We start from the raw sequence: 16,876 nt of genomic DNA, 5'->3' as shown, positions 1-16,876 counted from the left end.
GGGCCGGAGATAAGGGAGGACCTCATGGATTTCCTTGCCGGTCTGTCTCTTGGGGTGGGATGCGGAATGCTGTGAAGGGCTGATCACTGCCAAGGAAGTGGAGGAGGCATTGTCGGACTGTGGCGGGGACAAGTCACCGGGATGAGATAATCTCCCCTATGAACCTTATTATAGCATGCCAGATTTGTTTGAGCACCTACTAGCATGCGTCTACACCAACTGGTAGCAGAACGCGTGTATTCCTAAGTCTGTGAGCCAGGGGGTTGTGGTGCAGCTTAGAAAGGACAAGGGGATGTAATTGATTATTTTAGACCTATCCCTCTGCTTAACGCAGAGTTGAAGATTTTGGCCAAGGTACTGGCAAAAAGTGGGTGGACTTGTCGGGGAGGCGCAAAATTGCGCCATCCCCGGCAGGTCTATACACGATAATCTTCATCTTATACGCTATACCTTAGAGAGGGTTAATAGAATTCTTGGCAAGGGTGGGGCGTTGGTCCATTTAGACCACTCTAAAGCCTTCGATAGGGTAGACTATCAGTATCTGGCGGCGCTCCTTGCGGCGGCCGGGCTTGGGCCCGACCTTTCGCAGATGGATCAACGCTTTATATAGCAACATCAAGTCGGTCATTCAGGTGAACGGTTTCTTCTCGGAGCTGTTCTGCATCGGGCGCTCGGTCCGTCAAGGATGTCCACTCTCACCTCTGCTGTATGTATTGGCCCTCGAGCCATTACTGCGGAAATTGGAGACTATGAGTGGTGTCTCGCGAGATCTAGAGTGTAGAAGATCAGTTACACCGTCATCGTATCCAGGGTCCAGCACCTACAGAGGGTAGGTAAGGCGCTCTATCTGCTGCCAACAACCGCTAAAGGGTGGGTTAGGGATGCTGTGGCTAAAAATGCGCTGGCATGCGCTGAAGCTGAGGCATCTCTGGCTCTACCGGACGGTGAGTGGATGTGGTCTCTGTTCGTTAAATCGATGCTTCTCAGGTTCAGGTTTTTCGGTGAACTGGAACCGTGGATCAAGCGTAGACCAAGGCTAGGAGCTTGGCAATCGGAGTGCCGTCAGGTACTCGTGCTTCTCTCCCGGGCGAGTAACGCCAGCTGCAGGGGTTCTACCTCGGTATTCTATAGACAGTTAGTAGAGGCCAAGTGTGACGACGGTCCGGGGGAAACTCTGGGCTTCGATGACAGTCAGTTTGCCAGCTTGTACTGAAGACATTCGGGACAGGGTCTATGGGCAACTTCCAAAAGTCCCTTGCTTGGCAATTTTACCGAAGTGCCTTACCAGTTCGAGACAAACTCTCCAGGCATGGCGCCTCGGTTTCGCCTACATGCCCATGATGCGAGCAGAACAGCAAAACTGTTCTACACGCAATCGTGCAGTGTCCGAGACTCTCGGAACTGTGGGTTTATGTTGAGCAACTGCTGTCACAACTAGGAAGAGTACAACTGTTGACCGAGTCGATAATTAAGATTGTTTCACCGCCTTCCCTAAATAAGGAAGGGCAGGGGCCTGATTCATAGCTGTAGTGGCTATAGCGAAAGAGGTAGTGTGGAAGACATGTGTGAAAGGTATCATTACAGGCACCCTCATCTCCGGCTTTACTTTAGTAAACTACTTTGCCTTCCACCTTAGAAGGAAAGTAGGGCTGGAGAGGAGGTGCCTGCCATGAAGTAAGTATGAAAAGAGATGGAAGAAAGTTGCGCCAATGTTGGGAGTGAAAGGGCCTACTTATTTTCATTCGCTCTATTATATATTATCATCATACATTTGTAACTTTTCTGTACATCATGCCATATCATTCGAGTTTTGTCCCCGAACCCGGTTTGTCCTTGTGCTGTCCCCTCTATGTTTAACCTTGTATAGTTTATGTAAAATAAATTCGTAATTTGGACGCCATTCAAGCGGGTTATTTTGGAATTGATAGAATGCTATTCTTACTGTTGAGTACTGTTTTATTTGTAGTTGTTGCAGTTTTTTTTCCCTTTCTGTGATTGACTGCTTTGTGTCATTTTCAGCAAGCTTTGTTTATCTATTTGTTCCCTCGATTTTGTTTTTGTGTAAGAAGTTTGTTCTTACATAAAAATGGAAAATACGGTCTGCAGGTATGACGTGTACGAACTTTGTGTGATTGAGAACTCCGAGTCGGAAAATGAAAAAAAGAGAATATGCGGCCACCGTCGGTAACTATAAAAAAAGACACACTATCAGACCGATAGCAGTAAGGAAATTTGACCCAATTCTACAGGGGGAGGGAATCAATGTGAGACTGACCTAGCCGCAGAAGAAGTTACACAAAGCATCGCAATAAGAACGATCGTCTACAGGACGCTGTCGCTAAAGACGAAAAAGATAGAGATGGTGTCTAGAGAGGCAATTGAAGAATGTTTAAAAATCATTCAGCACAAGTTTTCGTTCGTAAAAAGAGGAAGGAAGTTTGGCACGGTGGAAGTGCCATTCGTCTCCGAAGTTGATGCAAAAGAGGTATCAGCAATAACCCTTCAGTCGGCGGAGCTGGTGCTGCTGCCGACTTATTAGAGAAAACGAACAGCGAAAATAGTAATTGAAGATTATCCGCCAGAAATCAGTCCGGCTTGGCTAATAGCAGCCATATGTGTGAATATAAAAGAGGAGGTAACCCTTCTTCAAGTTGAAAGCAAAATCTTACAAAAGTGGTGCGGCAAAAGTTAGGGATCTAGAAGAGATCCCAGAATTTGTCATTCTACCCGACGAAACAAAGTTAAGGATAATGGTTCCGGGCAGAAGCCTAAGGTACTTCAGGTGCGGGCTGAAAGGCCACACAAAAGCAACGTGCCCTCAGGCCCTGCCACCTGAAGAACATACAGCAGCACAGACAAAAAGAAAGGCAGCACCCATTGTACAACAAAGTGAAGGAGAGAAGACGACACCTGAAGAGAATCCCTCAAGGAAAGAAATAACCAAGCGGAACACAGTAGAGAAATCAGTAGAAAAAGAGGAGGATAGACAGAGGGAGTCTACAATGGATATTCCATATACCTCAATGGAGGTAAGGGACAATGACTGGTCGATGACAAAGAGGGAGAGGAAAAAATACCCACCTCACACGAACATTAAAAATATAAAAACGGATACACAAGACCAAACACACAAAAAAGACACAAAACTCTTCGAATCCAATTACTAAAACTTGCAAACCAGTTACACACACACACACAAAAGAAAAAAAATACTACACCGTCATCACAGTAAAGCACCCTCAGAGACTCAAATTAAATAGTGACCGTTCAATTATCACGCAAGACTAAAAATTATCTGTAAATTTCTGTATAATTTCAATGACGTTGCATGGGTCGTGGGGTCCGTGTAATTATCATTTCACCTTTCTCATCTGTTATCATAAATCCATTTTTCATTCGTTTTTTTCCCCTCACTTTTTTGTTTGTGCTATCTTGTCTCTCTTTGTAGTGTCCAATCTATGTCTTATCCCTTAGTGGAGAATAAAAAAATAGATTCGTTATTAGGACGCATCAGGTATGACCCGATTGTCAGCAGCGCAGAGAGAACAAGCTATCGGCCGATTGCAAGTGGGGCAGCGTGCCCTGGTTGATGTGAAAGCTTACAGTGTCCATGTCAGCACCATCTATCGCCTGCAACAGCGATACAACACCAACAGCACTGCAGACCGTGCTTGCAGAGGGCCCCCCCTGGGTGACCACGTCCAGACAGGACCACTTCATCCACTTGCAACACCTCTGTGATCGCTTCAGACTGACCAGTGTGACAGCTCGTGAGAATATTGGCACTAAGCAGTGACCCATCAGCGACGACACGGTACGACATCGACTGGCCGCCAAAACCTGTGTTGCCGTCGTCCTGCTCGAGGGCCTGTCCTCACCGCCCACCACCATCAGGCATGACTACAATGGATTACACAGCACCGACATTGGCGGTATCAACAATGGAGGTCGATAGTCTTCTCTGACGAGAGCCGGTACTGCGTTTCCACCTCGGATGGCAGAGTGAGGGTGTGGCGTAGGAGGGGTGAACGCTACAGAAACGCATATGTCATGGAGAGGAACGCGTGAGGTGGCAAAAGCATCATGGTTTAGGGTGCTATAGGCCTGAATCAAAGAATTGGGCCCCATGTATTCCAAAATGTTGGTGCAAGCAGAGGGACTTCCTGCCTCAACACAAGATCAGAGCCGTGCCGTAGCCGGCTCTCAGCTCGGATTTGAACCCATTTGAACACCTGTGGGATAAAACCGAGTGACGGCTGAATCAGGTGGTTCCAAGGTCGACGACTCGTGTGGAACTGGAGGTAGCTTTCCTCAGGGTCTGGGCACAGTTGCTAATAGCTTTTGTGAACCGCCTCATGCACTCCATGTATCGACGGTGTATGACCGCTTTGAACACCCAGGGAGGGAATACACAGTATTGAACATGTCATACTCTACAATCTCGATGTGATGGATCCGCTCACTACCAGAACACATAACAACGACCCATAGACTGGGTTCAAAGTGCATCCAAGAAATTGACGTTATCAGATTTATTAAAAGTCATCTCTGACATAATGAAATTAAAACATATTTCACAGTCACACACGTCACGCGTTTCTTTTGCGGTTCAGTGTATGTGTGTGTGTGTGTGTTATATTATATCTTTTATCTTTCACGGGTTTCAGCCAGAGGCTGAGGACATGCTGGTGCTTATATTATGCATATATACAGGTTAGTTGAGTTAGAGGTTAAAAATAACCGTCTAAGGGATAGAAGTATCCATTACACTGCCGGTATATCACTTGTTTTTAACCATGGACATACATATGAAAATATATTATGTTCATAAGTTATAGGTAAAGACAAGGATAAAATAGGGTTTATCAATAATCAAAATTTAAAGAAAACAGAAAATGGAGAAGTACTGATTAACAACAATTGACATACATAAATTATTATTTATTAATTCAATGCAAATAGACTGCATCCCTTTAACAGCTGTTTCTGCTTCCAATGTTATATAGCATTGCCATTGATATTCAAAATATGTAAAATTATTAATCATAATTGGTAATAAAATCGATCTGAAAGAACCAATTTATTACCAAATATGATAAATATTTTTACATATTCTGAATATCATATAACATTGGAATACCATACAACATTGGAGGCAGAAACAGCTGTTAGATGGGATGCAGTCTATTTGCATTGAATTGATAAATAATAATTGATGTAAGTCAATTGTTGCTAATCAGTACTTCTCCAGTTTCTGTACATATTTTGAATATCAAGTTGGCATAAATATTCTTTATATATTTACATATTTATTAACTTAGTTCGTTTGCTGAATGCGGGTTGGGCACTGAAACAGACATAGGCATTGGTTGAAGTGATATAGAGGTTTGTTATGAGTAAACTTAGATGAAGAGAATCAAGTGCTTTTGACACTAAATTCGAAATCATGATACCAGGTTAACTGGCATTCCTTCTTGTAGTTTTGCAGAGGTAAGACGCAATCCTTATTCACTTAGTTTTTTTCCAACCATGCTTGTGAAAATCTAGTGTTAATTTTTGTGGCTATGGAGTATTTTTGACTCCTAATTTTAGCAAAGCTGGTGCTTCATAGCGCCCTTGTTATATATAATTCTAATATATATCTATTAATTTTGCCTATACAGTTTTAAGCTTGCGGCTACTAGCATTATTATCTCTCATGAGTATTAATGTTCTTTATATATATATATATATATATATATATATATATATATATATATATATATATATATATATATATATATATATGTATATATATATATGTATATGTATATGTGTGTGTGTGCTTGATTCTTCGTGTCTGTGTATATCCCCACCGTTGCTTGACAACTGGTGTTGGTGTGTTTACGTACCAGGTTTTTAAAAATTAATCCTGGTGTTGATTCATTCATTGTATATGTGCATGTGGATGTGTGCATGTATGTTTTTAAGCTTGAATGTAAAAAAAGAAAAATAGAAATAAAGAAGATTTACTCACCTTCCCATTAACCATTCCATGTAGATAGAAGCAGAAACTAGAATGCTAGTGAAAAATTTATTATTCCTGAAAAACAAACAAAAGTTATATTAAATTTGACAATCTTTAGAAAGTCGCTGTTTCTGACTTTAATAACCGAGCGACATTAAATTTTTTAAGGATTTCGATATTTCTTCATTCGGTGAATGCACTATTTATTATTAGCACATGGAAGGTGAATTGGCAGAGTTGGTGGTGTCTTGGGTAAAACACTTTGTGGTATTTGGTCTCGTCCCTTTAAGGTCTGAGTCCAAATTCCATAGAAGATGATCTTGTCTTCCACTAGTTGGCCTTTAATAAAATTCTAAGCAAATATTGAGGTCAATATCGATTATTGTAAATAACATTTTATTCTCACACCCCATGCTTCACATATCTCCAATGTCGATCGTATTTCTTGCACACTGAGAGACGGTCAACTCCCTGGCATGTTTTGATATTTTGGCCAAAACACAAATCAGACGTGTTGAATGAAAATCTATATATGCCATTTAGATGGATGTCTTTTTGCTTTAATCCTTGTTAATGTGGAGAGGCGTATTAACATAGATTATGATATCCAATAATCTATGATAGGTCTTATATAATAGATGTATTATAAATCTATAAAACATTGCATTATATATTTACATCATATAATATGTCATATATATTATATATATATGTATATTATAAATAATACTTAGACACACACACATACACATGCATACACACACATATATATATACACACATATACATACATACATACATACATACATACATACATACATACATGCATACATACATACATGGTAGCTGCCCCCTCGTTATCGAGTATGGCCATTGCACGAAGTTTAATCAATGTTGTTATCGTGCAATGCCTGTGGAAAAAGATTTTTTTAAAGTGAGGAAAGGCTGTGAAGTGAGTCAATCCCACTCACTAAGCAACAGCAGCCATGATCCGAAAAGAAGAACAAGTCAACATCATCGGTAACCACTGAGCCGCAGGTTTTATATCGGAGTTATCCCAGTTACCTGAGTTACCTTCTCCTAGAAGGATGCCCTAACAAAGGCTAGGAGTCCTTCACTCCCAATGGTTTAACCGCGCGATCGGGTATTCACTCCGATTATTTCTATGTCCCCGCGCATGATACAGCCATAAGACATTTATTGGATGGCCGTTGACTCTCAAGAATTCCTCTTTGACGGGTTTTGTTTTTCATCCCGCAGGGTGTCCATAAACACCCTCCTCACCAAGTAAGCTTGGTAGGGTTGCCGGTTTAGTCGCCGACGACCCGACCATGCAACAGGTTGTACTGGGTTACATGTTACCAGTAGCACTCGAAAGTGACCTGACATAACATACATACATACATACATATATATATATATATATTATATATATATATATATATATAATATATATATATTATATATATATATATATATATATATATATATATATATATATAAAGTTAATCCAAACATGAAAACACAAAGAGTTACAACAACGCGAGGACGTTGAACAAATATAGTATTATTGGGCGCTCAGGAAGGAAGGGAAGAAGGAGGGCTTAACGTTTCGAGCGGAGCTCTTCGTCGGAAACATAGGAGAAGAAAAGATCCAGAGAAGGGAAGACAGAGGAGAAAAAATCACCAATATTATATATATATATATTATATATATATATATTATATATATATATATATATATATAATCAAGGTGCAGAAATGGCGTACTCCAAATGAATAAGGTGATGTAATCCGATGGTAGAAAGAATTCCGCAAATTAGGCATTCCAAAGCCAGTCGGAAGGATGGGGGTCCATGTGGGCGTGCGGTAAATATTTAATAAGAAAAACGGGGAAAAAAGACAAAAAAAAAACAGTGGTAGATGGAAAGTATTAATAAGACGCCCAAAGAAGGAAAGAAAGAATGTTTTATGTTTCGAGTAAAGCTCTTTTTCAGAAAGCTCTTATTCAGGAAAAACACACCGCAAGCAGCTACAGAGTTTGAAGGAGCCGGAATCCAGCTAGCAGACCAAACCTGGATGAAAACAGATTAGCAAATGTTAGAATAGATATTTTCAGAAATACCAGACTCACAGATGCAGAATTAACCTCTTTTAAAAAAGTGGTAGAGGATGACCTAAATGTAAGTCAGGAAAGAAATAACCAAGCAGAGGAGAGGAGAGGAATGTTGGACCACAAGCATTGACTGAAAGGCGACCATCTGCCGAAACTACTTAAGAGCCTGAAGAAAAAGGAAAATATAATGACCCTAGAAAAAACAGCCAGGAAAATGATGTCGAAACAGAATTCGAAGACCACAAATTTGCTGAACAACACAGAAAATCTATCATTGAAATGAAGCAGGAAGTTCTGAATGAGCTTGCTGTTGTAGGGTATACAAATATGAATGATAGGGAACCACTCCATAAACTCTCAAATGCACACCAATATAAAACACAATTAAAAATTGGCAACTGCGCTACACAAGAAATCATACAACAACTAAAACCTAATCTTAATAAGTTAAATGGAATTATTTACTCTGTTGCTAAGGTAATCGAAAGACGTTGTTTAATACCCAAAAAGCCAACGATACCAAATTCAAAAAGAAAATCAAACTGGGGAGTAGAATTGAAACTGAGATTGAATCATTGCGAAGGGAGATATCAATATTAACTGAGCTAATCTCTGGAAATGGAGTAAGATCAAGAAAAGGCAGGAAGATTGTGAGAAAATATGGACTCTCAACAAGAGAAGAACTAATGTCAGAGAAAGAAACACTTAAGCAAAAAGTTCAAGCAAAAGCTTTGAGAATACGCAGATTTGAGAAAAGAATTAAATACTACAAGCAAAATAAGATTTTCAAATCCAATGCCAAATCACTTTACAGGGAAATAAGGAAAGAAAAAATAACCATTGAAAATCCACCCCCAATGGAAGAAGTTGAAAACTTTTGGAAAGGGATCTGGAGTGATGAGAAACCATACAATGAAAATGCAAACTGGATCAAATGTACCCAAGATGCCTACAAAAATCTACAACAGGCATGGGAAGACATCTCAATCGCTAACCTAAGGAGGGCACTAACGAAGGCTCATAAGTGGAAATTCCCTGGTATTGATAGAGTACAAAATTTCTGGCTCTCATCACTCTCGTCCGCACGCAAAATGTTAGTAATGCTATTTAATAGTATTATGAAAGATCCGGAAAAAACTGCCCATTAGATAGCAAATAGTATTACTTACCTCCTTCCCAAAAATAACGAAACCAAAGACCCCAAAAACTGCCGGCCTATAACATGTTTTTCTACTACCTATAAGATTTTGACATCTATTCCAGTGGAGAAAACATATACGTTTATAGAAGAGAATAACCTCTTTCCCACTGAACAAAAAGGATTCAGACGAGGCTCATACGGATGCTAAGATCAGCTCCTAATCAATCGCATGATCCTTGAGAACTTCCATAATAAGCGCAGAAATCTCAGCTCTTCATGGATTGATTATAAAAAAGCCTTTGACAGCATACCACATTCGTGGATTCTGAAATCGCTGGACATTTTCAAAATTTCTCCTGTGGTTTCAGATTTTTTAAAGTTATGGAGCACGAAGCTCCAATTATATCATTCTAATAGAGTATTGCACTCAAACAACATTAGCATAAACTGTGGCATTTCCCAAGGTAACTCACTTTCACCACTAATTTTCTGCATAGCACTAATACCACTCTCAAGTGAACTGAATAGAACAGGTTATGGCTACAAAATTGACAACAGGAAAATAAGCCATCTATTTTATATGGATGATTTAAAACTATATGGCAAAGATGATGAAGAGCTTAAAGGACTACTACATACTGTGAAAGAATTCAGTGATGATATCGGGATGGAATTTGGCCTTGAAAAGCGTGCCAAAGCCACTTTTAAAGAAAGGGAAATCGGTAAAGTCAAGTTCAATCGAATTAGATGTCGAAAGAGTAATAAAGGAACTTGAGCAGGAACAAACCTATAAATACCTAGGAATAAATGAAGGCTCTGGTATCCAGCATGCAAGCATGAAAGAGAAGGTTAGGAAGGAATGTTATAGAAGAGTTCGAGCAGTCCTGAAGTCTGAGTTGAATGCATATAATGTGTTAGCCATAAATTCCTTAGTTCCAGTTGTTCTTTATAGCTTCAATGTGCTTAACTGGAATACCAGTGAAATAATGAAAATTGACAGAAAAATCCGCAAGCTACTGACTTGTAATAAGATGCACGATCCAAAGGTAGACGTGGATCGTCTTTACTTTCCCAGAGCTCAGATAGGTCGAGGCTTGATCCAGCTTGAACTTACGTACAAAACCACCAAAATCGGACTGGCCAACGATTGGAAGCTAAAACTTGTTGAAAAACACGAAAGACCGAAAAAACTTCACTCTATTCTGAAAGAGAGCAAAATATTCGCTACTGATCTCTTAGATACCTACCAGATTGATCAGGTTGAAGAAAATGCGCCAACTGCTGCTACAAAGAAAATAAAATTAATTGCAAAGACAAAAGCACACGAAAAATTAGCTAGCAGATGGGAACAGAAACCTCTGCATGGCAAGTATGTGGCCCGTAGCAAACAAGCTGATGTCGACCAGAAACACACGAATTAATGGTTACGAAGCTCAGGGCTAAAAGCAGAGAGTGAAGGTTTCATATTAGCTGCTCAAGACCAAAGCTTATTAACCCGGAACTACCTAGCCAATGTGATAAGAAATGGAGCTGACCCAAAATGCCGATTCTGTAACGATGAGATTGAAACTATAGACCACTTAATCTCAGAGTGAAGAGTTTTAGCACCTGTAGAATATACAGCAAGACATGACAGAGTCGGCCAGTATTTACACTGGACAATATGTCAGCATTATAAAATCAAAACCGCTGACAAATGGTATAAACACCATCCTGAAACTGTGATTGAGGGAGAAAATGCGTCGATTCTCTGGGACCTCTCCGTACATACCGACAAAACTATAAAAGCTAATGAACCGGATATTATTATAAAAGATCAGACAAAAAAGGTGTGTTTATTAATTGACATGAGTATTTCTTGCGATCACAATATAGCAGCGAAAGAATTTGACAAGATCAGTAAATATAAAGACTTACTCTTTTACTTCAGTCATTTAACTGCGGCCATGCTGGAGCATCGCCTTTAGTCGAGCAAGTCGACACCAGGACTTATTGTTTGTAAGCCTAGTGTTTATTCTATCGGTCTCTTTTGCCGAACTGCTAAGTTACAGAGACGTAATCTGAGAATGCATACAATGAGCTTCTCTGCCCTAGGTGTACGGAAAACACTCGGCGAGAAATGGAAGAAAATTTGAAGAAAGAAGGAAAAGTAATAATAATAAAAACTGACGTAATTATTACTTACGTGTAATTTGGAAATAATTTGTTTTCTTCTGGAGTCAGATCCCGTAAATTGAAGACCGTGTCTTTCCAGACAGGATCAATCTAATAAGAATAACGACAACAACAAGAACATTAAAAGTGAATTGTCGCAGAAAAAATATTAAAATAGTAACAACGACAAAAGTCACCTGGATCATCTGGATCATCTGGATCGGCTACGCTGTCTAGCACCGAGTTGGCTCTGCTGATCACAGCATTCGCTCTATTCCCCTCGTGCTATCACCATTTTCTTTCACGTTGTTCCAAATATCTTTCTTAAGTCAGCTGCAGACCATGCAGGATGATCTGAGGGCGTACCGATCGGTTGCCTAATAGTCGGAGGCGACGAAACAACAAAAGTATTAAAAGTAATACGTAGCAGGAAAATATCTTAAAAGTACCTGTTTGATTTACAAGTCTGGTGCTCAGCTCTGACTCTCGTGATTTGAGAGAGAGACTCCCTCTCAAATTATGAGTGAAAGAGGGATATATATAGAGAGAGGAAGACGGAAAGAGAGAGGGAGGGAAGGAGAGAGAGAGAGAGAGAGAGAGAGAGAGAGAGAGAGAGAGAGAGAGAGAGAGAGAGAGAGAGAAAGTAACTGGTCTACTATAGTTTCAGTATTTAAACTTCCCATTACAAGTGAAAGGAATTCTCGCTAGCTACCCTTGTTCTACCATTACTCACAGCTATGGATATATAACATTTGTAACACTCTACTTATTTAGATCTTGGTCAGCTGGACTCTTCGAAAGCTTTGTTCATTGGTCACAGATAAATGCTACGCATCATCAGCGACAAGACGCAGATTTTCGACTGCTTGGTTGGTTATCTGGCACCTTAATTGCTTTCACTATTCACAGTTTGATGATGCACTTTGCTATTCGCTACTTTTATTATTATTATTGAGGAGTTTTATTAGCCAAGTTACTGGAAACTCATGATTCATGATTGATCCTCACAAATGAGGAATTATTGGCTTTCAGTCCGTCATGTCTCGATTGAGGCATATCACAATACAATTCACAAATAGTTTATTTCAATTCCAATGTCCTTCAGTCTTTTAGGTAGCATTCTGGGTGTTGTACAAAGTGCACCAGTTACTACGGTAATAATTGTTGTCTTGGTCTTCCACAGTCTTCTCAGCTTTCTGGTTAGATCTTGATATATCTCAGTTTCTTCAATTTCTTTGGTATCGTCTCTGCTGTGAAAGGGAATTGCAAAATCTGTGACCTTAAACTGCTTGATTATTTTGTCCTCTATGATTATATCCGGCCTTCTTGCTTCAATAGCATGGTCAGTCTTTATGGGAAAATCCCAAAAGATTCTGTAATTCTCATTTTCTATCAAAGCCTCTAGTTCGTGTTCATGCCACTTTTCTGTTGTTTTGAAGTCACACACTCGGCTAACATCCCAATACACTCTTTTGCCTACACAGTCGTGTCTACTCTTACACTCCTTTTGTGCTAGTATACTGCACTCACTCAAGATAAGCTCCATAGACAGGGTCCTGGTTACTGGAAGCTAAACGCGTCGTTAACGGTGTGCAAAGCCTATAGAGACCAGATTAGTTTATTAGTCAAGCGGGCGTTGACGGGGGCAATCATCAATGACAACTGGTGGTTTGCTCTCAAGAGGGCAATTAGAGCAGAAACGATTAGGTTTAGTAAGGCTCTAGCTGTAGAACGTAAGAAAACAGAGCGGAATTTAGTTAGGAAACTAGACGAGGCTCTTGGGACAGGCATCGCAACCGACGTGTTGGCAGCCAGGTTGGCTCTCGACCAACACTTTGACGCCAAACACGAAGGCTGCGTTGTCAGAGCTAAGGCACGTTCGGTAAGTGGGGAGGGGACTAAGGCCGCTCGATGGGCCCCTCGTGGCGGAGGCGAAGCGCGGCAACAGAGCGACCATTCAGTCTTTGGTGGACCAGAAAGGGTGCGAGGTTTCCGAACCGAAGCAGATGTGTGCGGTCTTTCAGCAACACTTTGCTCTACTATTCGGGACGAGCGGTGGGACCGACAACGGGACAGACTTCGGTGTGTAACTGGACGGCCTGCCACGACTCTCGGCCAACGAGGCGGAGTGCTGCGAAAGACCGATATCTGCTTGGGGAGTACAAGAAGCGATGACGACGTCACCGTGATGGTGTCGAGCCACAGGCACATTGACGTAATTGGCGATACGCCAAACGAGTACGAAGCGGTGACAGGTGCAAAAATTCACGCGGAATAGTCGGTGGGCTTGCAACTAGGCACCTGGAGGGGCAAGACCATGCCGTCTAACAGCGTCGTAGGGCGCTGGACAGACGGTCCCGTTAAACTGCTCGAGATCTCGTTTAGTCCGGACCTTCCGGTGGAGAAATACTTAGAGGAAGTGACGATTAAGGTGGCCAATCTCACCCAGAAATGGGCCGAGAGGAAGCTGTCCCTGAAAGGTCGAGCGGAGGTGGTGAATGCGTACATCGCATCTGTTATCTATTACCGATTGACCGTCGTCTCTTGTCCTGACCGCTGGTTGGCCAAGCTGGTGCGCTTGCTCTTCGACTTTCTGTGGAAGGGTCAGGTACTACTGGTCAGGTACCGTGGTTGCTGATGCGCAGACATGCGCTCAGGCTACGGCATCTCAAGCGTTTACTGAACGGTGAGCAGGTGTCGTCGCCGTTCGTCAGACACGACTTACCGCAGCTCGTTTCTTTAACCGAGCTGCAATCTTGAGTCAAACGTAGACCGAGAAAGGACACTTGGCACCTCGAGTGCCGTCAAGCTCTCACCGCTCTCCACCAAGCGGCCAATGCGATCGGTAGTAGTTTAACTCTAGCGTTCTATAGAGTGTTAGTGCAGGAAAAGTGCGACGACGTCTTGTGTTCATTGGAAAGGTAGTCATTATTTTGAAATCAGTGTATTGGTCCTATCATTGCAAATGTAACTTGTCACTAGTTTCTTGTAATGTGATACCATAGACAATGTAGACGTGTTATATCCATTGAGAGGAAGATATAAACCACCAGGCCTGTACATCTACAGAAACAGAGAATGTGAGTTCAAACCTCTTTAAAGTTGATGTAATAAAAAAATAACTGTTACGCATTTTAATGCGTAACTGACACATGAAATACCCGAAGTTTCTGTCTGATCATTTATAATGATTGAACTATTTACTATTTATCGATTACTTAATTGTCTGGGCACTTCACAATAAATTGAAAAAAAATTAATAACCTATCCTCCATCACTCAGAGACACACACGACCACCAGAAAAATTAAGTACGAGAAAAATCTATTGTTAAACGAAACATTTTTGGGATATTCAATTTTAGTCTGGTACTCAAAATTTCATCCAATAAAATAATTTGTTAATTAAAAACCGAATATAAAACAACAGAAAAGGAGTTAAAAATGAAAACGAGAGAAACGAAAAATTTCTATAATAACGAATGTTAACAGATTGGTTAATCAGACATTTCATCGTTCTGATAAAATGTCTGATTGATTATTTCTTAGAATCCTATACGGTTTATTTTAAGTATAGCAAACAGATACACCAATGAGAAACAAAGAGACTGAGTGGGTAGACAAAATCTGTACAGTTTGTTATTCAGTTTTTTCAATGAAAGTGAAGTGCTGCTGCTATTTGTCCACAGTAAATCCATTCTAAGGTGGTGACCATTGGATTTTCTAAGGCAAGGATACAATGTGAAAATATAATCAGCACAGTATTTATTTGTAGGAAACTTGAAACCCTCATTGCACTCTAACAGAACATACATTAATTATTCTTTCGTTATTCAAGGTCCTCATTGCTATCCATTAATTTTATTAATGTATACTTCTTCTGTCTTTACGTTCTGATTTCAAATTCCGCCGGGGTTGACTTTGCCTTTCATCTTTTCGGGGTCGATAAATTAAGTACCAGTTGCGTACTGGGTCGATCTAATCGACTGGACCCCTCCCCACAAAAATTTCAGGCCTTGTGCCTAGAGTAGAAAAGAATATTTTCTCTTCTATATTCCCTCACTACATCTGGTTTTCATAGAACCACCTCTCTAGAAATATGGATCAAAGAGAACAAGTATTTTTACCTCTGAGCTATTAAGCCAATAACCGGAGACAAGGTTGATACCAAGCTTGGATGCCATTGGTGATTCATGAATGTCGAGTAGATACTTGAATGTTTCATCGCCCCAACGTCTAATAAAAGAAAAAAAAAATCTCAACTAGACTCAAAACATTATGATTATACACTCATACACACATACGCATTCACATACATACACGCACACGCGCGCGCATACATACAAACATACAACACACACACACACACATATATAACATATATATATATATGCAGATATAAAATGTTTGTATATGAACATATAGGCGCAGGAGTGGCTGTGTGGTAAGTAGCTTGCTAACCAACCACATGGTTGCGGGTTCAGTCCCACTGCGTGGCATCTTGGGCAAGTGTCTTCTGCTATAGCCTCGGGCCGACCAATGCCTTGTGAGTGGATTTGGTAGACGGAAACTGAAAGAAGCCCGTCGTATATATGTATATTTATATATATATGTGTGTGTGTGTGTGTTTGTGTGTATGTGTCTGTCCCCCTAGCATTGCTTGACAACCGATGCTGGTGCGTTTACGTCCCCGTCACTTAGCAAAAGAGACAGATAGAATAAGTACTGGGCTTACAAAGAATAAGTCCCGGGGTCGATTTGCTCGACTAAAGGCGGTGCTCCAGCATGGCCGCAGTCAAATGACTGAGACAAGTAAAAGAGAGAAAAGAGTAAAGAGTATAACCCATATCTATCTATCTATCTATCTATCTATCTATCTATCTATCTATCTATCTATCTATCTATCTATACACAAACAAACACACACACAAACACACACACACACGCACACACACACACAAACACACACACGCACACACACACACACACACACCACACACACACACACACACACACACAAGAATTAAGGAATGGAGTAGATGATATCTGGGCTATATATATTTCATAGCGAGTGGAACATCGGAAGTGGTAGATATCCAAGCGAGATGTATACTGCAGGCTACTCTTCAGGCTAAAGGGATCTTTATTAAATGAAGTTTGCATTTTCGTAGGGTGGTACACGTCAACACATGGGCGATTCGATCAGAATATGTAGAGAACACGGTTAGAGTGGAGAATCCTTAGGTCTTTTATATATATATATATATATATATATATATATATATATATATATATATATATATATATATAGGTGATAGAGTTAGTATGTGAAAGCACGTGGTTGGCTGTATAAAAGACAAAATAGAGTGAAAAAACTACAGAAGTATATGTTTAAGAGTATATTTAAGTCGTTATGTTAGAAAAATGTTAGAACATTTTGTGTATAGTAACATTGTTTTTG

At 40.4% G+C, this 16,876-nt stretch overlaps 1 protein-coding gene across 3 annotated transcripts in view; it reads right to left on the bottom strand.

The window, feature by feature from the left end:
• Positions 1-16,876, bottom strand: part of LOC115215645 (D-amino-acid oxidase-like) — a 58,016-nt gene that overhangs the window by 25,350 nt on the left and 15,790 nt on the right. For all 3 annotated transcript variants that reach the window (XM_036505873.1, XM_036505871.1, XM_029784895.2), the window contains exons 3-5: positions 15,543-15,651; positions 11,449-11,528; positions 6,017-6,082 (exon numbers count right to left, since the gene is read on the bottom strand). In XM_036505873.1, coding sequence (XP_036361766.1) covers positions 6,017-6,082; positions 11,449-11,528; positions 15,543-15,651 — 255 coding nt within the window. The remainder of the gene's footprint in view (positions 1-6,016; positions 6,083-11,448; positions 11,529-15,542; positions 15,652-16,876) is intronic.

This window comes from Octopus sinensis, linkage group LG9 (genome assembly GCF_006345805.1).
Source record: "Octopus sinensis linkage group LG9, ASM634580v1, whole genome shotgun sequence".
NCBI classification, from domain to species: Eukaryota; Metazoa; Mollusca; class Cephalopoda; order Octopoda; family Octopodidae; genus Octopus; species Octopus sinensis.
This window is presented reverse-complemented; position numbering and strand designations above follow the sequence as displayed.